The 25,690-nt window shown below is 38.8% G+C and overlaps 1 protein-coding gene across 2 annotated transcripts in view; it reads right to left on the reverse strand.

Moving 5' to 3' along the window:
* The window catches only part of LOC126284807 (lysosomal alpha-mannosidase-like), a 261,589-nt gene that overhangs the window by 229,129 nt on the left and 6,770 nt on the right, over window positions 1–25,690 (reverse strand). The window contains exon 2 of one of the 2 annotated variants that reach the window (XM_049983989.1): window positions 8,382–8,484. The exons of the other annotated variant lie outside the window; for it this stretch is intronic. Within the exon in view, the coding sequence (XP_049839946.1) occupies window positions 8,382–8,484 (103 nt within the window). The remainder of the gene's footprint in view (window positions 1–8,381; window positions 8,485–25,690) is intronic. 2 annotated transcript variants of the gene reach the window in all.

Genomic DNA, 25,690 nt, shown 5'->3' on the forward strand with positions numbered 1-25,690 from the left:
CCTTACTATTGCCAACATATATGTCTATTATTTTCTACATCACCCCATTTTTATGGTTTTTATATTAAAAGTCCATCAATCAATCAATCAATCAATCTCTTTATTCATCTGTTAATGATATACATAGTATTGATGTAGTCAATTACAATATAATTTCTTATCTTTAATTTGTTTCAAAAACTTGGATAATAAATACAAATATTTTATATCAGTATAAATAAATAATATTACTTTTCCATACTCAGATATTCTTCAATGCTATAAAAATTATATTTTAGTAAAATTTGTTGAAGATCTACCTTGAATTTATGAAATTCTTTAATTTTCTTTATTGTAGAAGGCTACATTTTGTGACCTGAGCAGAGCCTTTGACTGTGTAGAGCATGACAATGTGCTGAATAAGCTAGTTTACTGTGGTTTTGATGACAACAGTATAAATATGTTCAGATATTTTCTAGAGAACCATCAACAAGTAGTGTGCATTGGTAGGGAGAAATCAAATTTGGTTAATGTTAGGTATGGAGTACCTCAAGGGTCAGTGCTTGGACCTTTACTGTTTATACTAATGATTAATGACCTGCCCTTATTCATAAATTCTCATACAATATTGTATGCTGATGACACAACTTTTCTACATACAAGCTCCGATCTGGGTACACCAAAAACACTGACCGAAAATACCCTTGCTCAGTCCTCGTTATGGTTCAAAGCTAATAGCTTCTTACTACATCTACATCTACATCTACATCTACATGACTACTCTGCAATTCACATTTAAGTGCTTGGCAGAGGGTTCATCGAACCACAATCATACTATCTCTCTACTATTCCACTCCCGAACAGCGAGCGGGAAAAACAAACACCTAAACCTTTCTGTTCGAGCTCTGATTTCTCTTATTTTATTTTGATGATCATTCCTACCTATGTAGGTTGGGCTCAACAAAATATTTTCGCATTCGGAAGAGAAAGTTGGTGACTAGAATTTCGTAAAAAGGTCTCGCCGCGACGAAAAACGTCTATGCTTTAATGACTTCCATCCCAACTCGTGTATCATATCTGCCACACTCTCTCCCCTATAATGTGATAATACAAAACGAGCTGCCCTTTCTTGCACCCTTTCGATGTCCTCCGTCAATCCCACCTGGTAAGGATCCCACACTGTGCAGCATTATTCTAACAGAGGACGAACGAGTGTAGTGTAAGCTGTCTCTTTAGTGGACTTGTTGCATCTTCTAAGTGTCCTGCCAATGAAACGCAACCTTTGGCTCACCTTCCCGACAATATTATCTATGTGGTCCTTCCAACTGAAGTTGTTCGTAATTTTAACACCCAGGTACTTAGTTGAATTGACAGCCTTGAGAATTGTACTATTTATCGAGTAATCGAGTTCCAATGGATTTCTTTTGGAACTCATGTGGATCATCTCACACTTTTCTTTATTTAGCGTCAACTGCCACCTGACACACCATACAGCAATATTTTCTAAATCGCTTTGCAACTGATACTGGTCTTCGGATGACCTTACTAGACGGTAAATTACAGCATCATCTGCAAACAGTCTAAGAGAACTGCTCAGATTGTCACCCAGGTCATTTATATAGATCAGGAACAGTAGAGGTCCCAGGACGCTTCCCTGGGGAACACCTGATATCACTTCAGTTTTACTCAATGATTTGCCGTCTATAACTACGAACTGCGACCTTCCTGACAGGAAATCACGAATCCAGTCGCACAACTGAGATGATACCCCATAGCTCCGCAGCTTGATTAGAAGTCGCTTATGAGGAACGGTGTCAAAAGCTTTCCAGAAATCTAGATATACGGAATCAACTTGAGATCCCCTGTCGATAGCGGCCATTACTTCATGCGAATAAAGAGCTAGCTGCGTTGCACAAGAGCGATGTTTTCTGAAGCCATGCTGATTACGTGTCAATAGATCGTTCCCTTCAAGGTGATTCATAATGTTTGAATACAGTATATGCTCCAAAACTCTACTGCAAACCGACGTCAATGTTATAGATCTGTAGTTTAATGGATTACTCCTACTACCCTTCTTGAACACTGGTGCGACCTGCACTATTTTCCAATCTGTAGGTACAGATCTATCGGTGGGCGAGTGGTTGTATATGAGTACTAAGTAGGGAGCTATAGTATCAGCGTAATCTGAAAGGAACCTAATCGGTATACAATCTGGACCTGAAGACTTGCCCGTATCAAGCGATTTGAGTTGTTTCGCAACCCCTAAGGTACCTACTTCTAAGAAACTCATGCTAGCAGATGTTCGTGTTTCAAATTCTGGAATATTCCATTCGTCTTCCCTGGTGAAGGAATTTCGGAAAACTGCATTCAATAACTCCACTTTAGCGGCACAGTCGTCGATAACAGCACCATCGGCACTGCGCAGCGAAGGTATTGACTGCGTCTTGCCGCTTGTGTACTTTACATACGACCAGAATTTCTTTGGATTTTCTACCAAATTTCGAGACAATGTTTCATTGTGGAACCTATTAAAGGCATCTCGCATCGAAGTACGTGCCAAATTTCGCGCGTCTGTAAATTTTAGCCCATCTTCGGGATTTCGCGTTCTTCTGAACTTCGCATACTTTTTCCGTTGCCTCTGCAACAGCGTTCGGACCTTTTTTGTGTACCACGGGGGATCCGTTCCATCTCTTACCAATTTATGAGGTATGAATATCTCAATTGCTGTTGCTACTATGTCTTTGAATTTGAGCCACATCTCGTCTACATTCGCATAGTCAGTTCGGAAGGAATGGAAATTGTCTTTTAGGAAGGCTTCTAGTGGCACTTTATCCGCTTTTTTAACTAAAATTATTTTGCGTTTGTTTCTGATGGATTTGGAAGAAATGGTATTGAGCCTAGCTACAACGACCTTGTGATCACTAATCCCTGTATCAGTCATGATGCTCTCTATCAGCTCTGGATTGTTTGTGGCTAAGAGGTCAAGTGTGTTTTCGCAACCATTTACAATTCGCGTGGGTTCGTGGACTAATTGCTCGAAATAATTTTCGGAGAAAGCATTTAGGACAATCTCGGAAGACGTTTTCTGCCTACCACCGGTTTTGAACAAGTATTTTTGCCAACATACCGAGGGTAGGTTGAAGTCCCCACCAACTATAACTGTATGAGTGGGGTATTTATTTGTTACGAGACTCAAACTTTCTCTGAACTGTTCCGCAACTGTATCATCGGAGTCTGGGGGTCGTTGAAGGGGCCAATTATCAACTTAATTCGGCTGTTAAGTATAACCTCCACCCATACCAATTCGCACGGAGTACCTATTTCGACTTCACTACAAGATAAACCACTACTGACAGACACAAACACTCCACCACCAATTCTGCCTAATCTATCTTTCCTGAACACCGTCTGAGACTTCGTAAAAATTTCTGCAGAACTTATTTCAGGCTTTAGCCAGCTTTCTGTACCTATAACGATATCAGCTTCTGTGCTTTCTATTAGCGCTTGAAGCTCAGGGACTTTTCCAGCGCAACTACAACAATTTACAACTATAATTCCGACTGTTCCTTGATCCAAGCACGTCCTGTAATTTCCAAGCACCCTTTGACATTGCAGCCCATCCCACACTTTCCCAAGGCCTTCTAACCTAAAAAACCGCCCAGTCCATGCCACACAGCCTCCGCTACCCGTGTAGCCGCCAGCTGAGTATAGTGAACTCCTGACCTATTCAGCGGAACCCGAAACCCCACCACCCTATGGCGCAAGTCAAAGAATCTGCAGCCAATACGGTCGCAAAACCGTCTGAGCCTCTGATTCAGACCCTCCACCCGGCTCTGCACCAAAGGTCTGCAGTCGGTTCTGTCAACGATGCTGCAGATGGTGAGCTCTGCCTTCATCTCGTAAGCAAGACCGGCAGCCTTCACCAAATCAGATAGCCGCTGGAATCCAGAGAGAATTTCCTCAGATCCAAAGCGACACACATCATTAGTGCCGACATGTGCCACCACCTGCAGCTGGCTGCACCCTGTGCTCTTCATGGCATCCGGAAGGACCCTTTCCACATCAGGAATGACTCCTCCCGGAATGCACACGGAGTGCACACTGGATTTCTTCCCCTCCTTAGCCGCCGTATCCCTAAGGGGGCCCCATTACGCGCCTAACATTGGAGCTCCCAACTACCAGTAAGCCCACCCTCTGCGATTGCCCAGACCTTGAAGGCTGAGAATGATCCTCTGAAACAGGGCAGGCAGCTGCATCTGGCTCAGCCAGAGACAGTGCCTGAAACCGGTTTGTCAGACGCACCGGGGAGGCTTTCTGATCAGCCTCCAGGGACGCCTTTCGCTGCCTGCCACGCCTTGGAACGACCTCCCAATCAACCACAGGCGAGGGCTCAGCCCCACTGCGGGCAGCAACCGGGGCAACCACAGCGGCAGACCGATCTGGGGACAGACGGGACGAGGTTGACATCCCTGTGATACCCAAGTCCGGCTCCCCACAGTGGTGCCCATTGGCAACAGCCTCAAGCTGCGCGACCGAAGTCAGTGCCGATTGCAGCTCTGAGCGAAGGGATGCCAAGTCAGCCCTCAACCGAACACAGCAATCGCAGTCCCTGTCCATTCTAATCGATGTTTAACAACAGTTACCGAAACACGAGTCCGTGCCTAGATAACGCAAGCGAAACACACAAAGAATGTATCAACTAACCTGTACAAATGCCTAACGACTGCACTGCAATCTGCTGAATTTACGATTACAGTAACTGAAACTCGAAATTGCACCTCCTATACGAAACTCACACGCAATTTAAATAAGAATCTACGAAGTAAACACTAAAGCGCGATGCTACAACTGTCAAATACTATAATACACCCGAAATATATGAATTAAACAATGCAAGTACCCAAAAACACGCAAAGAATTTAATTAAACTATCTAACAAACAAGTAGGTTAGGGTTATACGACTTGCTGCTGCAGCTGCTTATCCAACAGCAGCAGGGAGCACACACACACTAAATGAAAAGAAAACCCAGAAACTTTACTTTAGCCTCAAAGACATTCCTAACTAACAATAATTAGATGCTGCTAAATTTTTAGGTGTTACTATTGACAATAGATTGACATGAGAACCACACATTAAAATATATTGGCTAGGCTTTCAAGAGTTATTGATCTAATTAGAAATTTAAAAAGACATGTTCCCAATGACAATGTGAGATCAGCATATTTTGCCTTCTTCCAAAGCATCATCTCTTATGGAATCTTACTGTGGGGTAGTAGCTGTCATGTAAATGACGTTTTACTTTTACCCGAAGAAAGTAATAAGAATAATAATGGATTCTGATAAAACAGAACTTTCTAAACCTCTGTTTATTAAAATGCAATGTCTTATAGTAGTAAACATATTCATCTACAATGTTTTATTGTTCATTAGCAACAATGTCTCTAATTGTGTCTTGAGAAGTGATGTTCATAGCCACAATACGAGAAACAGAACATCTGTAGACATGCCATATCATAGACTATCAAAATTGCAGAACTCCTACCTAGTTCTTGGACTAAGGATGTTTAATAGACTAAGTGCTGACTTTAAAGAACTGCCCACAAATATTTTTAAAGCTAAATTATACAAGCTACTAGTGAACAATCCTTTTTATACCATTGATGAATTTTTTGAAGATGAAAATACTGTAGTCTAACGTGTTCCTATGTAAACATTGATATAGTAATTTATGCAGAAATATGTGCTCTTGACTTTGTTTATTGCTGTAATCAGCCAAATGACAATAAAATTATTATTATTATTATGCACTAAAAAGTATTTTGGGCTGGTATTTCACACTTTTTGGTAGAGTGCTCCTTTGTGGGTGCCTCTGTGAAAATCATCCTTGTTCTTGGTTTCATGGTTATGAACCTGATTATTTAATGTTGAAAATTCCTGGTGAGTTTTCAGAAAGCATACACATTCATAGATGTATAAGCTAGGAAGAGTTACTATTTTAAATTCTTTAAATATTTCCCTGCATGACACTCTGCAGGGAACCCCTTTCGTTATTTTATTAGCCCTTTTTTGAAGTTTGAAAGCTTGTTTTGCTGCACCTGTTTTTCCCCAGAATATCACACCAGATCTAAGCAAACTATTCATGTAAGCATAACAGGCACACAGCAATGATTCAGTGTTGCAACATTCCTGAAAAACTCTTAGCACATAGCATCATTTACTTAATTTCTTACTCTAGATCCTTTACCCGTCTCAAGTGCTCATCCACCCACATACTGAGGAATTTTGTGTATAGAGCTTGTGCAATAATATAGTTCCATCACTCAGCTTTTACTCTTCTTCTAGTTTTACTTTTAATATTACTGAAATTCATCAATACCGTTTTATCCTTATTTATGATCAAAGCATTATTGCTAAACCATTTTCCTGTCTCATTTATTGTCCTTGAGACACTCTGCTGTAGATTATCCTCAGTGTATCCTTTTACAAAAATGCTAGTGTCATCAGTGAATATCACAATTTCTGCAACTGTCTGACCAACAAATGTCAAAACTGGCAGTACAAACAGACTTAAACTTTACATTTCAGACAGATGTGTAACTTCTTTTGAAAACCATATTTAGTGCACAAAAGGCACTTCAGACCATTTTATTCCTTTATTCATTTTTTATATGTCTCGCTCTTCTCATTTCTTGTGAAGTAGAATGATTCCAGCATTGTTCACATTTTGGGGAATTTCCTTTGCCTGCATGCAGCAAATTCATAATTGTTGGAAGTTCATTCTTTATAATTTCTTTTCCATCTCTGATAATTTTGTTGAAATGCCATCACCTTTTTATGTCTTTTCTTCATTCACACCCTGAATGGTTTTAAATTACTCATGAAAAAGCATTACTTCCATGACTCATTACCTGTGCCTCTGATCCATCCCTTAAACTGTGCAAATACAACAAAAATAAAAAAATACTTGTATAGTTTTCTCCCTATTGTTAATCAGTGCACCATCTGCTGTCTCAAGTAATAAAGTAAATTTATACAAAACATAAGTTTCAGTTCTGTTATCTTTGTACACCCATTGTTTTCAAATGTTTCTTGTAAGAATTTTGATTGTATCCTCTTCAAGATATTTCCAAACAATTTAATTGATTCAACAATTTCTTTCATGTTCCCATCATCATTTGCTTGAAACCCACACCTGCTCTCAAGTTATTGCTAGTTCAGTCTGAGATGTTCTAGACTCTAGCTTATTCATACAATTTCATATTAACATAATATTATGTTAAATGATGGGAAGTCCAGTTGGGAATATCAACAATATTATGAAAAGGACAGATTGCTACCCACCATAAAGATGACGTATTGAGCTGCAGACAGGCACAACAGTAAGACTATTACACCATGAACTTTCGGCCGAAGCCTTTTTGAGAAAGGAAAAGAAAAAAACATGAACATTCACACAAACAAGCACATCTTTCTTGTTCAGAAAGCATGTTATGTCACTTTTTGGTAGGTGGATCATTTATTACACTTGTACTCCAGTATTTCTACACATAAAATAATTAGGTGCGTCCACTATCTTGTTCTTACCTTTCACATTATAGTAAGCACATTTACACAGATTCTAGCACTGCATTGGTCAAAAGGACCAGCAACAAAATTTAATTATTATTTATTTAGTTTTCTATCACAATTGCATGTAATCTTTAATGGTGACTATTTTAGAAATGTGCATTCATTTTCAAACAATTGCCTGCATCTACAATATTTGACTGTAAATAAAATAGAAAGAAACTTCCACATGGGAAAAATATATTAAAAACAAAGATTCCAAGACTTACCAAGCGGGAAAGCACCGGCAGACAGGCACATGAACAAAACACACAAACACACACACAGAATTACTAGCTTTCACAACCGATGGTTGCTTCTTCAGGAAGGAGAGGGAAAGACGAAAGGATGTGGGTTTTAAGGGAGAGGGTAAGGAGTCATTCCAATCCCGGGAGCGGAAAGACTTCCCTTAGGGGAAAAAAAGGACAGGTGTACACTCGCACACACACACACACACACACAGCATCCTCCAAGGGGATTATGTTGCAGTCAAATATTAGAGATGCAGATAATGGTTCAAAAATTAATGCATGTATTCAAAACTAGTAAATTAAAGGTTATATGCAACTGTGACAGAAAACTAATCAAATAATGAACATTTTTCTCTGGTTTCCTTCCATTAATTTTATCATAGTTTTTCAAATATATTCTTCCATATATAAAGTTAACTATCTGAAGGGAGATGGAAGATTACTGCACGACATCTGCCTTCAATGATATCATTAACAATGGCATATGTTTTTTTTTACATACTGATTTAAAATAAAGCTTTATTTTTAATATCATGGTACTTACTTCCATAATAATACTGGTCCACTGTTTTTAACCATCCAACATCATCATGTGAATGTGGTATCATGTGTACATTTATCATGCCAGGAATGGTTTCATGGCATGCCTAAACAGTAAATAAATTTTCTGTAAATTGTTTTGTGTTATATGCATTGATAATAACAATCTTATAATAAACATAAGAACTAGTTCATGGACACTTCACAAATACATTTTCAGACTGCTATTCACAAAACTCTTGTTATTTACCTGGATTTCCCACTGTTTGTTATTTATCTGATGGTAAGTGCATCTTCATGTTGAAAGAAATGTACATGATATGTTTAGAGTCATGAAACATTAGTAGAGTATTTGCAAGCAGAGCTCAGTATATCTCAATAAATTTCCATATTTGTACAATTATAATGTTTCACAGTTGACGAAGTGTTGGTCATGTCATTTGGCTGGTTAGCCTGCTTAGTTGTTGATAAATAATGTACAAACAATATATCATCTGCTTGGATGACAATGAATTTATTTTCCCTCCCGCCATAAACCATGGACCTTGCCATTGGTGGGAAAGCTCGCGTGCCTCAGCCATACAGATACCGTACCATAGGTGCAACCACAAGGAAGGGGTATATGTTGAGAGGCCAGACAAACATGTGGTTCCTGAAGAGGGGCAGCAGCCTTTTCAGTAGTTGCAGGGGAAACAGTCTGGATGATTGACTGATCTGGCCTTACAACATTAACCAAAACGGCCTTGCTGTGCTGGTACTGCGAATGGCTGAAAGCAAGGGGAAACTACAGCCATAATTTTTTCCGAGGGCATGCAGCTTTACTGAATGATTAAATGATGATGGCATCCTCTTGGGTAAAATATTCCGGAGGTAAAATAGTCCCCCATTCGGATCTCCAAGCGGGGACTACTCAGGAGGACGTCGTTATCAGGAGAAAGAAAACTGGCGTTCTACGGATTGGAGCGTGGAATGTCAGATCCATTAATCGGGCAGGTAGGTTAGAAAATTTAAAAATGGAAATGGATAGGTGAAAGTTAGATATAGTGGTAATTAGTGAAGTTCAGTGGCAGGAGGAACAAGACTTCTGGTCAGGTGAATACAGGGTTATATTTACAGAATCAAATAGGGGTAATGCAGCAGTAGGTTTAATAATGAATAAAAAAATAGGAGTGCGGGTAAGCTATTACAAACAGCATAGTGAATGCATTATTGTGGCCAAGATAGACACAAAGCCCATGTCTACTACAGTAGTACAAGTTTATATGCAACTAGCTCTGCAGATGATGAAGAAATTGATGAAATGTATGATGAGATGAAAGAAATTATTCAGGTAGTGAAGGGAGACGAAAATTTAATAGTCATGGGTGACTGGAATTCGTCAGTAGGAAAAGGGAGAGAAGGAAACATAGTGGGTGAATATGGATTGGGGCTAAGAAATGAAAAAGGAAGCCGTCTGGTAGAATTTTTCACAGAGCATAACTTAATCATAGCTAACACTTGGTTCAAGAATCATAAAAGAAGGTTGTATACATGGAAGAATCCTGGAGATACTAATAGGTATAAGATTATATAATGGTAAGACAGAGATTTAGGAATCAGGTTTTAAATTGTAGGACATTGCCAGGGGCAGATGTGGACTCTGACCACAATCTATTGGTTATGACCTGTAGATTAAAACTGAAGAAACTGCAAAAAGGTGGGAATTTAAGGACATGGGATCTGGACAAGCTGAAAGAACCAGAGGTTGTACAGAGTTTCAAGAAGAGCATAAGGGAACAATTGACAGGAATGGGGGAAAGAAACACAGTAGAAGAAGAATGGGAAGCTCTGAGGGATGAAGTAGTGAAGGCAGCAGAGGATAAAGTAGGTAAAAAGACAAGGGCTGTTAGAAATCCTTGGGTAACAGAAGAAATATTGAATTTAATTGATGAAAGGAGAAAATATAAAAATGCAGTAAATGAAGCAGGCAAAAAGGAATACAAACGTCTCAAAAATGAGATCGACAGGAAGTGCAAAATGGCTAAGCAGGGATGGCTAGAGGACAAATGTAAGGATATAGAAGCTTATCTCACTAGAAGTAATATAGATACTGCCTACAGGAAAATTAAAGAGACCTTTGGAGAGAAGAGAACCACTTGTATGAATATCAAGAGCTCAGATGACAACCCAGTTCTAAGCAAAGAAGGGAAAGCAGAAAGGTGGAAGGAGTATATAGAGGGTTTATACAAGGATGATGTACTTGAGGACAATATTATTGAAAGGGAAGAGGATGTAGATGAAGACAAAATGGGAAATAAGATACTGCGTGAAGAGTTTGACAGAGCACTGAAAGACCTGAGTCGAAACAAGGCCCCGGGAGTAGACAACATTCTTTTAGAACTACTGACGACCTTGGGATAGCCAGTCATGACAAAACTCTACCATCTGGTGAGCAAGATGTATGAGACAGGCAAAATACCCTCAGACTTCAAGAAGAATATAATAATTCCAATCCAGGTGCTGACAGATGTGAAAATTACTGAACTATCAGTTTAATAAGTCACAGCTGCAAAATACTAACGCGAATTCTTTACAGACGAAAGGTAAAACTTGTAGATGCGGAGCTCGGGGAGGATCGGTTTGGATTCAGAAATGTTGGTACACATGAGGCAATACTGACCTTAGGACTTATCTTAGAAGAAAGATTAAGAAAAGGGAAACCTACATTTCTAGCGTTTGTAGACTTGGAGAAAGCTTTTGACAATGTTGACTGGAATACTCTCTTTCAAATTCTGAAGGTGGCACGGGTAAAGTACAGGGAGCGAAAGGCTATTTACAATTTGTACAGAAACCAGATGGCAGTCATAAGAGTCGAGGGGCATGAAAGAAAAGCAGTGATTGGGAAGGGAATAAGGCAGGGTTGTAGCCTCTCCCCGATGTTATTCAATCTGTATATTGAGCAAGCAGTAAAGGAAACAAAAGAAAAATTCGGAGTAGGTATTAAAATTCATGGAGAAGAAGTAAAAACTTTGAGGTTCGCCGATGACATTGTAATTCTGTCAGAGACGGCAAAGGATTTGGAAGAGCAGTTGAATGGAATGGACAGTGTCTTGAAAGGAGGATATAAGATGAACATCAACAAAAGCAAAACGAAGATAATGGTATGTAGTCAAATTAAACTGGGTGATACTGAGGGAATTAGATTAGGAAATGAGACACTTAAAGTAGTAAAGGAGTTTTGCTATTTAGGAAGTAAAATAACTGATGATGGTCGGAGTAGAGAGGATATAAAATGTAGACTGGCAATGGCAAGGAAAGCGTTTCTGAAGAAGAGAAATTTGTTAACATCGAGTATAGATTTATGTATCAGGAAGTCATTTCTGAAAGTATTTGTATGGAGTGTAGCCATGTATGGAAGTGAAACATGGACGATAACTAGTTTGGACAAGAAGAGAATAGAAGCTTTCTAAATGTGGTGTTACAGAAGAATGCTGAAGATAAGGTGGATAGATCATGTAACTAATGAGGAGGTATTGAATAAGATTGGGGAGAAGATAAGTTTATGGCACAACTTGACTAGAAGAAGGGATCGGTTGGTAGGACATGTTTTGAGGCATCAGGGGATCACAAATTTAGCATTGGAGGGCAGCATGGAGGGTAAAAATCGTAGAGGGAGACCAAGAGATGAATACACTAAGCAGATTCAGATGGATGTAGGTTGCAGTGGGGACTGGGAGACGAAGAAGCTTGCACAGGACAGAGTAGCATGGAGAGCTGCATCAAACCAGTCTCAGGACTGAAGACCACAACAACGACAACATGTTATTCTTCTTCATGCTGTATATAAGTCATGATTTGTATTTTATTATGTTCTTTCATGAGAAGTAATTAGTTTTTTTTACAGTGTTATTTGTCAGTGTTTATAGTGAACTTTAAGTGAAAGTCTCAGTTAATTACTATAATTTTCTTTGTGGTATGTAATGAATTTGTACTTGTGTCATTTCAATTTTTTTTTTTTTTTTTTTTTTTTTTTTTTTTTTTTTTTTTTTTTGCCATGATATTTTTGTTAAAACTCTGGAAGCTGAAAAATGGTTTTACATAACCAAGTGGCTCGTGGTGCCTTCCATGACTGGATGTATCCATTCTCAATTTCTTGTAGCCTCTATTCTCCTTTTTCTGCCTAGAATTATTTGTCATCCACAGAAACGTTTGACATCTCTTGGATACTAGTTTTGGGAATGTGTTTACTATGACAGATATTTTTGTGTTTGAAATTATTTTGTACATGTCCTAAACTTTCATATTGCTCCATTGAATCAGTTTACTTTTTGTAGACATGAAAGAAGAATTTTAAGTATAACAGTGACTAATAGTTAATGAACAGAACTTTAAAGCAGATTTCAGTGTTGTTCACATTTTGGGCATAATTTATGGCCAATAGTTTTTACATAACTAACAAAAACATATAAAAAGAGCTAGTTATCTCATTCTGTGATGTAATTTGAAAGACTTGAAAAGTTATTGTATAACATATTGCGTGACATGAAAATTAATGAATGCAAACTGTTTGTAACAATCAGAGACTAAAGGACTAAATGAGTGATAAAACTAATACTTTTGTGCGTAGAATAGATAGGGAGTCTGCTGATTTTGGAGGCACGTCATGTGGTGATTGAGGCCTTCCCTAACTGGGTGTATCCATTCTTAATTCCTTGCGCACTCTATTCTCTCTCTGTTGTATCCAGGTCCTGTTTCCACTGTGCTCTTCATTTTTTAAATATTTTTTATTCTTTTCTATCTGGGGTCTAGCCAATTTATGTCACCACAACTTTTGGGGATTATTCTATCTGATGGTACTACACTTGTAGCGTTCAAAATGTTGTGAAAAAAAGGGTTCTTCTAAATAAAGCAAGAAATAATTTTTGTTATAGCATATTTTTATATGCTGAGGGTTCAATGCAAATTAATGCATAAACTGATAAATTTAGAAGTAAAACATTACAAAATGTTGTTATAAAGACATATCATTGGTATTATGAGAAAAAGGATAACTTCCTAACTAAATACATTAATTTTGTCCTGTGATCTAAAGTATTTCTCTATATTTTGTTTATAAACACTTCAAATAACTCGGTACAGACTGAGATGTTTCCTAGCGATCATAGGGTATTACCAATCAATGATATTTCACCTATTAAAGACAGATTTATAAATATTGGTATACAGGCGTCCTCACGAAATACAAATTCTATCATCATGCTAATATGATAAAATCACTGATATTTGTAACATCCTTTTGCTTATCCCATATATGTTATATGATATTTGGTAATAGTTGGTGAGTGACAGAATGGGCAAAAGGTTAGACTTTGAAACTGTTTTTGAAAATTTGTGAGAAAATAACTCAGTAAAATGTAATTTTGCTCTTGAACTTATTTGAATGAAGCAGTGATGCTAAGAAAGTTAAAATGCTGTATATCATATAATGAAGAACCATTGTTCATTGATTTGTTATACTCCAAAACTAGTTGGGATGACCAGTTTTATTGCTTTTTATCAAAATTTATCTTGCATTTAATGCTTTCAGAATTTTTGGGGAGCTATTGTAAAAAAACTGAGTATAGTGAGATAAATCTACTACCCAATCTCGGATCATATGATTTGAGTGATACCTCAGTAAAGATGGAAAAAAAACACTACTACAAAGTTATGTGGAAATGTTTAATGTCAATGTTAATACTTGGTATAATTATAATTATGATTATGGATATCTCAAGAAAGATAGAAAATTAATTTATTTTATTTAGGAAATTTATGTCCTGAAGATTACTTTGCATAAATTGATTGTTATTTTATTTAGGAAATTTATGTCCTGAAGATTACTTTGCATAAATTGATTGATATATGGTAGTAATTTCTTTGCTACATGTTCATAGGTGAAAATCTTTATTCTTTTGGGCAGTCAGTTTTATCAGTCTGAAGCTGGAGAACGAGTTATGTGTACTTTATTGATTTGTGTTTTGAAGTGAAATGACTGAAAATATATGTGAAATTCTGCAGAAAGTCCACCAGATTTCACTTTGTTATTGAAGCAGTAACCCAATCATACACTAGTCCATCATAGAATGATGAACTACAGAAAGGAAGACAACAACAAGCCATCAACATACAACAAAGAAGAGCAACAAAAAACATGAGTTCTTTTATTATTAGCAGAATTGGTTATTAAAATTTGACTGTCATTTGGTGCAATGTGTCACTGTCTGAGTGTGGCAAGTGCCATGAAAGTGTGAGCAGCCGGCCAAATTGCAAACTTACTCCAAGTATCACTAGCTCAGCATTGGACAACAACAGGGTGCAGATGGTCAGAAGTTCTGTGAAGTATGCCAGAAGGTTAAAGATGACAATAGTCATCTATAATGTAAGTTATACCAAATAGTACCCAAAGAATAACATAATTAAATGGCTGCTGAATTTTTTGTGGACAACTACCTACAGGTTGAGGAGGAATTGTGTATATCTTTGTTCTAATAGAATTCTGGTCAAAGTATATAAAACTCTATCCTATCAAACCAGCCAACACATTTAGAATAATAAAATGTTTATGAGATTATTTAAAATATATAGGCAAGTCTCCTCATAGACAATGGATTGAAATGTACAAGTAATAACTTCAAAGAATTTCTAGCATGGGAAGGAATACAACATGAAACCATTTCAGAATATCACCCATAGTCTAACCTTTGGGAGTGAGGGATGAAAGAGATTGGATGACTGTGTAGAATGTATTGTTCTGACAAACATGCCACATGGGCCCAAATGATTCCTGAGTTCCAGGTTATCTTGAGTGAATTACCACATACGTCTACAGGCTTATCATCAGTACAGATTATGAATAAAACTTTTATTGGGGAATCACTATTGAAGTAATTTAAATGGTCCCCTGCAATAGAAATTATTGCAGAACAGTTGCAAATTATGCTGAACAAAAATTTGCGAAAACAAGTGCAGAGCAGAATATGGGATGACAATAAAGAAGCAATCACACCTGATTTCCAGATTGGTGACTTGGTATTAGTAAAAGATTTTCACCCAAGTTCCAGTTTGAAAAAGGAAACAAGCAAATTATTTCCATCCTACAGAGGATCTTTCGAGTTGTTTGGTCTGCCTCATCCTGTTGCAGAACTCTTAGGTGACCCAGAGGTGGATCAAGAGAATGGATTATATAAATCGACATGCTAGAGAAATCCATACCCTCAGGAGAATATGCCAGCATTGCAGATTCAGTGAAATGAGGACCACCAGGTTCTGGGTTAACAGCCTCAAACTTTCATATTTTGTTTTCTGTAGAACAGTTCCTTCTGCTCTTTCTATCCTGTGGTGTTTAACTTAAATGTATCTTCTACTGTCCTATACTAGCTGTAGTAGTAAATCAGCACTGGGATATCCACTGGCCTATTACAGAGAAACTTACTGTAGTTATCTCATAAATAAAAGAAATAAGTACAGTAGTATAAAAGAATCCATAACAGTTATATGATGCTGCTAAATATAAATGACGTGGCAAAAGTCACGGGAAAGAGATATGTACATGCAGACATGGCAGTAGTATCACGTACACGAGGTATAAAAGGGCAGTGCTTTGGCTGAACTGTCATTTGTACTCAAGTGCAATCTGAAAAGGTTTCTTATGGGGTTATGGCTGCATGACAGGAATTAACAGTGTGAACGTGGAATGGTAGTTGGACCTACACACATGGGACATTTGATTTCAGAAATTGTTAGAGAATTCAGTATTCCAAAATCTATGGTGTCAAAAGTGTGCTCAAAACAACCAATTTCAGGCATTACCTCTCACCACAGATCAGTACAGTGGCATTTGCATAGACGTGTCAGTGCTAATAGATGAGTAACTCTGCATGAAATAACTGCAGAAATCAATGTGGGACATACAACAAACATATCCATTAAGACAATAGGGCAAAATTTGGCATCAGTGGGCTGTGGCTGCAGATCATCAACATGAGTGCCTTTGCTAACAGCATGACGTCACCTACAGCATCTCTCCTGGTTTTGTGACAATATTGGTTTGACCCAGGTGACTGGAAAACTGTGACCTGATCAGATGAGTACAAATTTCAGTTGGTAAGAACTGATAGTAGAGTCTGAGTGTGGCACAGACCTCACAAAGTCATGGACCCAAGTTGTAAACAAGACAGTGTACAAGCTGGTGGTGTCACCATAATGGTGTGGGCTGTGTTAACATTGAATAGACTGGGTCCTCTGGTCCAAGTGAACAGATCATTGAATGATGGACTGGAAATGGTTATGGTTGGCTACTCAGAGACCATTTGCAGCCATTCATAGAATTAATATTGCCAAACGATGATGACATTGTCACCGGGCCACAATTGTTCATGATTGGTTTGAAGAAAATTCTGGACAATTTGAGTGAATGATTTGACCAGCCAGATTTCCTGACATGAATCCCATTGAACATTTATGGGACATAATCAAGAGGCCATTTCGTGAACAAAATACTTCACTGGCAATTCTTCTGCAATTATGAATGGCTATTGTTAGGTCCATGACACATTGAGTTCCTGGATTACAGTGGGCAAAAGGAAGCCCGACGCAATATTGTTTCTCATACCAATTTGGTAATTGAAACTGATATCAGTGATCGATGCCACCACAGACGTGTGTTGAAGGAGTTCGGCATTTTGACTATTACTTCACAATTTATTTATTACCTCTTTAAGTTTGTTGTAAGTAACCCACTATGGTTCAAAAAGACAAAGATGAACATAATTACAATCCAAGAAGAAAGAATTACATTTATTACTCCACATTTAGGTTTTAATTAGTACAGAAAGGGTTACACAATACTATAGCTAAAATTTTTGATCACAAACCCATAGATATAAAATGTTTGACAGATGGGAAAGCAAAACTTGAAAACAAGCTGAAAAAGTTTCAACTTGAAAAAAAGAAAAAGGAAAAAAAGCAGAATTGTACACCCTTTTAGAAATTTCCATTTCACTCAGGATTTATTGTTGCAACAGTGCATATGAACTGCATGAAATGATTACATTCACAGATCACTCAGGTACCAGGTGGTACTGATCCATGCTGAAGCACCCATATCCCATATTAGTGCACAGTGTGGCAATGTACGCACTGACTACGGTGTCCTGTTGATTGCACAGATTCTGAATAGTGTCCTAGGATACATTATGCCATGCCTGATTGACCTGTTCATGTAGTTCTGTAAGAGTTGTTGATTGACGAGTTGCACGAGTCACTTCTCATCCCATCATATCCCACGCATCCTCAATTGGAGACAAGTCCAGAGATTGCGTTGGCCAGTTAAGTTGCTGCATGTCTTGCAGAGCACCTTGAGGTTCACATGTACTGCTTGGTTGGAAAAACACATAACTTTCCTGTTGCAAGAACAGCAAAAGAATGCATCTGACAACATTCTGCACACACCAAGCAGTGGTTAGTGTCCCTCCAGAAACACCTAAGCTAAATGATAGCTGTAGCTTACCACACCCTGGACTACAAGGAGTGGGGTGGGGACAGTGTGTTTTGGAGATACGCACCCTACAAGAAGATGCTCACCAGGTCTACGTCGCACATGCGAATGGTCATCATTTGTGTGCAGTCAGGACCTACTTTCATTGCTGAAGACCACGGCTTACCATTCCATCTTCCAAATGATCATCTGATGGTACAAGTCAAGCTGTGCACATCAGTGATGTGGCATGAGTGGAAGATGGGCAAGAAGTGGGTGTGCCTGTAGTCTCACTGCTAATAACCGGTTCGCAACAGTTTTTGTGGGCATATATGGGCTCACAAACCCTCTCATCTGTGCCGAGGCAGCTTCATCATCTGCCACTGCTGCCCTTACAATACAATGATCCTTGCAAATGTCTGTGCTGCGTGGATATCCAGAACCTTGTCTACGGGTGTGAGAGCATCCCAGTGGCCACTGATAACAGCATCGTTGTACAACTGACGCAAGATATCTAACTTGTGTGATAGTTCTCCGAAAGGGCCATCCCGCAATTCGAAAGACCTCTATTTGACTCCTTTCAAACTTGCTCAGTTGACTGTAGGAAGCACAAGTGCATCTTTGTGGCATGGCTGCCTGCTTGCTTCACACATCTGCACCACACTGAGTCTTTTGGCTGTGAGCATTCCCCACTAAAGGTTAGACACAGATGGTGGTCTGGCTGCTATTTCACTGTGCTGTCTGTTGGCAGATGGTTTTGAAACCATTATCAGTGGATCTTCTATCCCCCAAGTGGCATATGCCATCATTGATCAAAATCAACATCATCTTTCCAGTTGTACAAGGATGCGCTACATCGTCAGTAACCTCTCTGATTGTGATTCAGTAATTTTTCAGAACTATTTTTTTTTTACTTTTTCCACATTGTCATCAGTAATTGATTTGTTAGGGTGCCGCTCAAGGTGGTCTTCATCTTCAACATCTTCTCGACCCTCTTTGAAACATTTACATCACTCGTAAACTCTTGTACTACTCAGAGAAGATGTGCCATAAGTCACAGTCAACATTTTGAATGTGGTGTTGCACCCTATTCCATTCTTCATGCAATATTTAATACAGGTTCCTGGAGCCATCTTTTTCGAAAGTAAAAATTCGCTGAGCACTCAAAAATAGGTACAACCTTTTTGGGTGTCAACAATAAACAAATATTAAAAACAGCTAAAAATACACACACACATGAGGAACATGTCTACCAACAAGATAAAAAAGTTTTGGAAACTGGATGTATGAAGCTCACAAAATTAAAAATTTCTTGTTGTTTTTTGATCACATCTTATATATTCCTATGCACTGTTGCAAGGCTGTGTTGTAGCTACAAGTAGGTATAGCAGATACTAAATTGTTATCCATGATTGTTAAAATCATTAGGAACATGACTCTGTGATTGTCATTACATACTGTGCAAAACTTCAATAAGATGTGAGTAAAACATTACCTCAGACACTTGCTTCAGGCTGTTTTTTTTCATATTTTCACTAGTGTATAAAAAGAAACAATGTATGGTGACATGTATACAATTTACTGAAAAACTAGATGATTTTTATAACATGATTCTGACACTTGCAAATGAATACTAGTTGATTGCATAGGATCTTAGTTAGAAGAACAGGTGGCGGGATAAAGAAAAATATGCACATTCAGAGTTGACAGTGCAATTTCTTGCTCATTTAGGCCTAAATATGTCTGCTTGTGTCTGTGTATGTGCGGATGGATATGTGTGCGTGTGTGTGTGTGTGTGTGCGCGAGTGTACACCTGTCCTTTTTTTCCCCCTAAGGGAAGTCTTTCCGCTCCCGGGATTGGAATGACTCCTTACCCTCTCCCTTAAAACCCACATCCTTTCGTCTTTCCCTCTCCTTCCTGAAGAAGCAACCATCGGTTGCGAAATATATATATATATATATATATATATATATATATATATATATATACACCCTACAACCACAAGTGCAGTATTTTTAAGAGTGAATGTAACAAATAATCATTAGACAAGTAAGGAATATTAATCAAGAGTGATGATCAGTTAAGCCAAAATTTTCTGTTAATATTAAAGTAAAGAATGTGGCACTCAACCTGTGAACAGGCTTCTGACCAGACAGTAAGTAGTGCATAGCCTTTTGTTCTCTATGGGACTATGAAGGGGAGGATAGTGTGTCCATTGTCCCAGCTGCCTTTTACTGCCAAGAAATATCCCCAGTGTTCAATCTGTTAGCACGCTGAGTGGATTTGGGACCATCCTAGAGGGACTGGAACAAGGAAATACCCCAGGACAGAACTCAGGACCAGGAATAATTAAAACATGTTGGTGAGTAGAGAAGCAGTAGTAAGGGGCTCCGGGAAAAACGTATATTTCACCGATATAAAATGTATTCTATGCAGTGAAAGTCTTCTAAATGGATTAAGACTGTGTTCAGCAAGTCAAAAATAGATTCCTATAAAATGTGCCAAACGCTTCGTCGCAGTAAACATGAAACGTGACAAGGGGGAAATTAGCTACTGTTGTTTTCAACCGACGTGTTTATCAAAACAAGAAAATGCACAGGAAGGAAACGCTGGCTATACACAAGAACAGGACGTACTTCAAAAGGTAAGCACAATTTGTGACTGTGGAGTAATCAGTTGTTGTTTATGATCAATGTGTTTATTAAAACAAGCAAATATGCAGGAATAAAATGTCGTACAAACTCTAGATCAGGATCTACTGCAAGCTAAAGAGTATACAAAGAACCTAGAAAAATCAATCAGGCAACTAAAACAAAAACAAAAAGTGGAAAATGAGTAATTTGCTAGTCCTATAGTCAGCTGGCGTGTGAAACAAGGGGTAAATTGGGATCGTAAACAAAAACAAGAAGTGGAAATCGAGCAGAGTACTGGCCATAAAATAACCTGGTGTATGAAACAGTGTAAAAATCATCACAATCTGAAACCAACAAATAAAGTTGAGCTTCCTGACACCAGTGAAGACTTGATCAAACAGGGAACTAAAAGTAAGGAACATATGTATGAGACAAGTGAGAATAATAGAAATAAAATTGACGTATACATCTTCTCCGACAGCCACAGAAGAGGCTTAGCAGAAAAAAATAGCCAATATGCTAAACAAACTAAAAGTAAGCGGAATCACCAAGCCAGGCACGCCATTAAGTGAAGTGTTGAAATCCTGGGAAACATCCGTAACAAAAGGTGCGAAATGTGTCATTATAGGTGGAGGAAATGACATTTATAGAAACGAAAGTATCAATGCAAGAAGAGTACTGAGGGAAACTCTAGGGAAAGCTACTCATTCTGAAGTATATGTGCTAAGCATTCCTCAAAGACATGGCTTGATGGTCGAGTCCTGTGTAAATAAAGAAATTACCAGAACAAATAGGATATTTAGGAAGATATGTAGCAGCTTCCCAAACGTGACTTTCATAAATGCAAGCTCACAAAGAGAGCATTTCACAAGGCATGGTTTACACAGAAACAACCATGGAAAAACTATTCTGTGCAAAGAAATTTTGGAAAAATTTGACAAACTACAAGGGCAGACACACGCACCCATACTACTGAAAATGAAGGAAGAGGCAGGAAAGTCTCCACTGTGCCATATAAAAGAAAAAGAAACAACCTCATCACCAACAGAAGCAGACCCACAAACCTCACCATGCCCGATAGAGGAAAAAGAATCAACACCATCAGTAACAGAAGAGGACCCACTACCCCACCCGCAAAAGAGGAACAGATAACGCAAACAACAGGAAAAGAAGTAAGGTCATCAGAGTCCTGACAGATAAGATATGGGAGAGGTGAAAGAAAAAAGAAACCTATCAGGGATCAGGACTTCCTATTTAATGAAGCCGGAAACTGGCCAACCTACAAGAGACTGTCATCAAAGGAAACTCAGGATTTTCACTGGCCCAAGACCAGCAATGCCACAACATAGCAGACAATCTGAGAAGCACACCAGTGCTAGAGTGTCAAAACCAGATGTACCCAGAGATGACAAAACCAGGAGAAAATGAAGGGAGAAAAAACATGAAGATAATGTTATGGAATGTAGAAGGATTGAAAAACGCAGCATGCATAGCTCCAACAGACTTTCTCGAAGGTTATGACGTATCAATATTCACAGAAACTTTTCTCGCAGATCATTGGCAACACCCTAAATTCTATAGAATAAATATGCTGGCAAAGCAAGGAGAAAGGAGCTGACCCCAAGGGGGAATAACAGTCCTACTGAAACCGTGGATAACATCAATTATAGTGACAACAGAACTAAATCACTCCATTCTAATAGAAGTAAAACACATCACAATATTAGCAACCTATTTCCAGCCAAGCGAATTGGCCATAGACATAATCAATGCACTGGGCCAACAAATAAGACGGAGCAAGAAAGACATCCCTTTACTTACCGCAGGGGATTTAAACTGTCGGTTGGATGTACAGAATCACAAAACAAAATTACTAATCGAATAACTAAAAGAAGAAGGTCTCATCCTGCTAAATGACACAAATGTCCCTACGTACTTCTGCCATAATGGCAAAAGTGCTATTGATATCGCCCTCATAAGAGGAAACATAACACGGGACATAAGCTCACTTTGGAATGCAAACCACATGCCTATAAGAAAACACATCCCGATGAACATAGTCATACAAAGTGATTGGAAGGCAAGAGAGAACCCAGAGAAGAGACTGCTCTCGAGGAGACTGGCTCCAAGGAAAGTGGAAGAATACCACGACCAGATGGAACAAATTGAGTCCTCAATCAACAACTCAAAAGTAGAGGAGGCAGCACTTGAACTGGAGAAACTCTTAAAGCAGGCAGCTACCCCCAGGAAAGTGAGAAGAGCTAAACCATGGTTCAATCAAGAGTGTTATCAGCAAAGAAAATAAGTACTCCAAGCTTTACACTGACTAAAAACGGACACAGATAATCACTAACTACTACAAACATATGCTGAGAAAAGAAGATCCTACAAAACACTAACATGGGAGAAGAGAATGGCACACAGGGAAGAAGAGGGAAGAAAACTAGCTGAATAAGCCAGGAGAGACCCATTCATTGCAATCTGCCCCCGAAAGCAGGCACAGTCACACTATATAAGCATGGAAGAATGGACGAGACATTTCAAAGACATTCTCAACAAAGATGGTAGAGAAGGAACAGAGGTAGCAAGTCAAGAGCTCACACCACAAGAGATGGCAGCCTGGTCCTCACTCACTCTGAATGAGGTCCGAAACAACATTGAATCAACAAAAAGGAAGAAAGCAGTGGGACCGGACATGCTTTACAACGAATACCTTAAAGACACAGCCCATCCGCTAGCACCAACCTGGACAAAACTTTATAACAAATGCATTGAAACAGCAAAAATCCCAGGCCAGTGGAGAAAATCAATAGTAAGGGTAATGTATAAAGGGAAGGACGACCCAAAGGACACAAGCAAATACAAAGGAATAGCCTTGGAAAACAATCCTTTTAAGGTATTCACAAAACAAATCACAGGAAGAATAAGACACACTTTAGAAGACCACCTCCCAGAATCTCAATTCGGGTTCAGGGAAAAAAGATCCACTATCACAGCAGTGGAGCTGCTTTTAAAAAACATATGGGAAACCGTCGATAAGAAGCAAAAATATTATGCCGTTTTCATAGACTTCACAAAGGCCTTCGACCTCCTCGATCGATCATTAGTAAAAAGGATGCTCAATGAAACCCTGGGAAGAGACAGCATCTGGCCGAGGATTATAAACTCCGTAAATGAATGGAATGAGATAAGGATCTCAGACCTCGAGCTGTCTGAAACAAAAAGGCAAACAAACGGAGTACTCCAAGGAGACCGACTAAGCCTGCTCCTGTTCATTCTGGAGCAAAGGACATTATGGAAATCGTTCATGACAAAGATGTCGAAGCATATGCCTATGCGGACGACATTGTGATAGGCTCAAAAAACTTAAAGAAACTATAGAAGACATGGAAAAATTGTGCACAAAACACAAGTTTGTAATCAACACCAACAAAATGGAAATGATGCTATTCAGAGCAGGCGGGCAAATCCGAAAAACGACAAGAATTGCACTACAAGGAAAGCAAATATCTATCACAAAAGATTACAAATATCTAGGGATAACACTCCAGCCGTCTGCAAAGTGCTTCACTAAACACACAACATAGAAAGCGACACAGGCCATCAGAGCAATAAACAAAATAAGTTCCATCAGAACACTAAATCTAGACACAGCTGTAGCACTCTTCAAATCAAAAATAATACTGATACTGGCTTATGGGATAGAAATCATATGGATACACCTAAGTGAAAAGAACTTAGAAACATTGGAAAGAGTAAAAGCAACCTATATCAAAAGAGCATCAGGGGTAGCAAAAACCACAAGATCAAGATTAGTCTACCTTCTCGTCTGAGAATCTTTCCTCATTGAGGATCTAAGGACAATGTTCTTACTTCCCAACACATCAGCATTGGAGAACCTACTAAGATCACTACTCAAGAAAAGAGAGGAAGTACCAACGAAATTCTATGGCTCTGGGGCCTTGATCGACCGCACTTGGACAGCAGCAAATTTTGAGATGAGACACGTACTTACAAGACTCGCAGTACACGGATTCCACCATGAAATTTGTGCAAATACAACATACCACAAACTGTCAAACCTTTGCAATTGTACCCTATGTGGATAGTCTTGTGAGAGATAAAATATAGAAATATGCAACAAGAGGACCAGATCAATTAGAGACTATGCAATAAATGGTTCAAATGATAATCTGTTATAATACCTGCACTGAATGTAATCTACTAAGAATTATGCAGACACTCAATGCATCCTTGTAATTCACTCTCAAATGATTGTAATCTAATGTATAACTATAGTGGCTATTTTGCTGCAATAAATCGTTTATTTAGGACTCAGGGCCACAAGAGCCATAGTCTAGCATTCTACCCACTAGATCATCATGGGCACAAAAATTATCTGTTGCAAAAGGAAGGTAGATATAGGGTGTAACACCCCATCAACAGTGTGGTCATTACAAGCAGAGCACAAGTTTGGATTATGAAATATTGGGGAAGGATACTGCCCATCCTCTTCTTCAAAGACATCATCCCAGCACTTGCTCAAAGCTCTTTAGAGAAATCAGGGAAAACTTAAATCTTGTGAAACAATTACTAACAAAGAGATAGAGGGGCTGGCCAGTACTTACCTCAGCTCAGTACAGCCGATAGAAACACAAAAAACAACCAAAAATTTAAGTTCCTAGCTATCGGAATAAATGTTCCTTCATCAGGGAGGAGAGAGGGGAAAGAAAGGGAAGAAGGGAAAGTGGATTTAGTTACTCACAACCCAGGTTATGAAGCAACAAGGGAAGGGAAACAGGGAAGGTAGCAAGGATGGAGGCATGGTTGTCAGAGGGAAGCCAAAGATATTCTACTGTAGGTACTGTGCCAGCTTCAAACCAAAGAGGATGCATACAGAAGTAAAGAGGTGTATAGTATAAAGATGTAGGATGAAAAGATGCATGAATGGCTAAAGAGGAAAGGGAAAGGGAGAAGACTGAAAAGTAAATGGGAGTGAGGTTGTTTAACGTAGGTTCAGTCCAGGGGGATGGTGGGATGAAAGGATGTGCTGGAGTGCAAGTTCCCATCTCCGCAGTTCAGAGGAACTGGTGTTGGGTGGGAGAAGCCAAATGGCACATATGGTGTAGCAGGTTCCTAGGTCCCTAGAAGTATGCTGGAGAAATATGATGTGAGCTTCAACA

This window comes from Schistocerca gregaria, chromosome 1 (assembly GCF_023897955.1).
Source record: "Schistocerca gregaria isolate iqSchGreg1 chromosome 1, iqSchGreg1.2, whole genome shotgun sequence".
Lineage (NCBI taxonomy): Eukaryota > Metazoa > Arthropoda > Insecta > Orthoptera > Acrididae > Schistocerca > Schistocerca gregaria.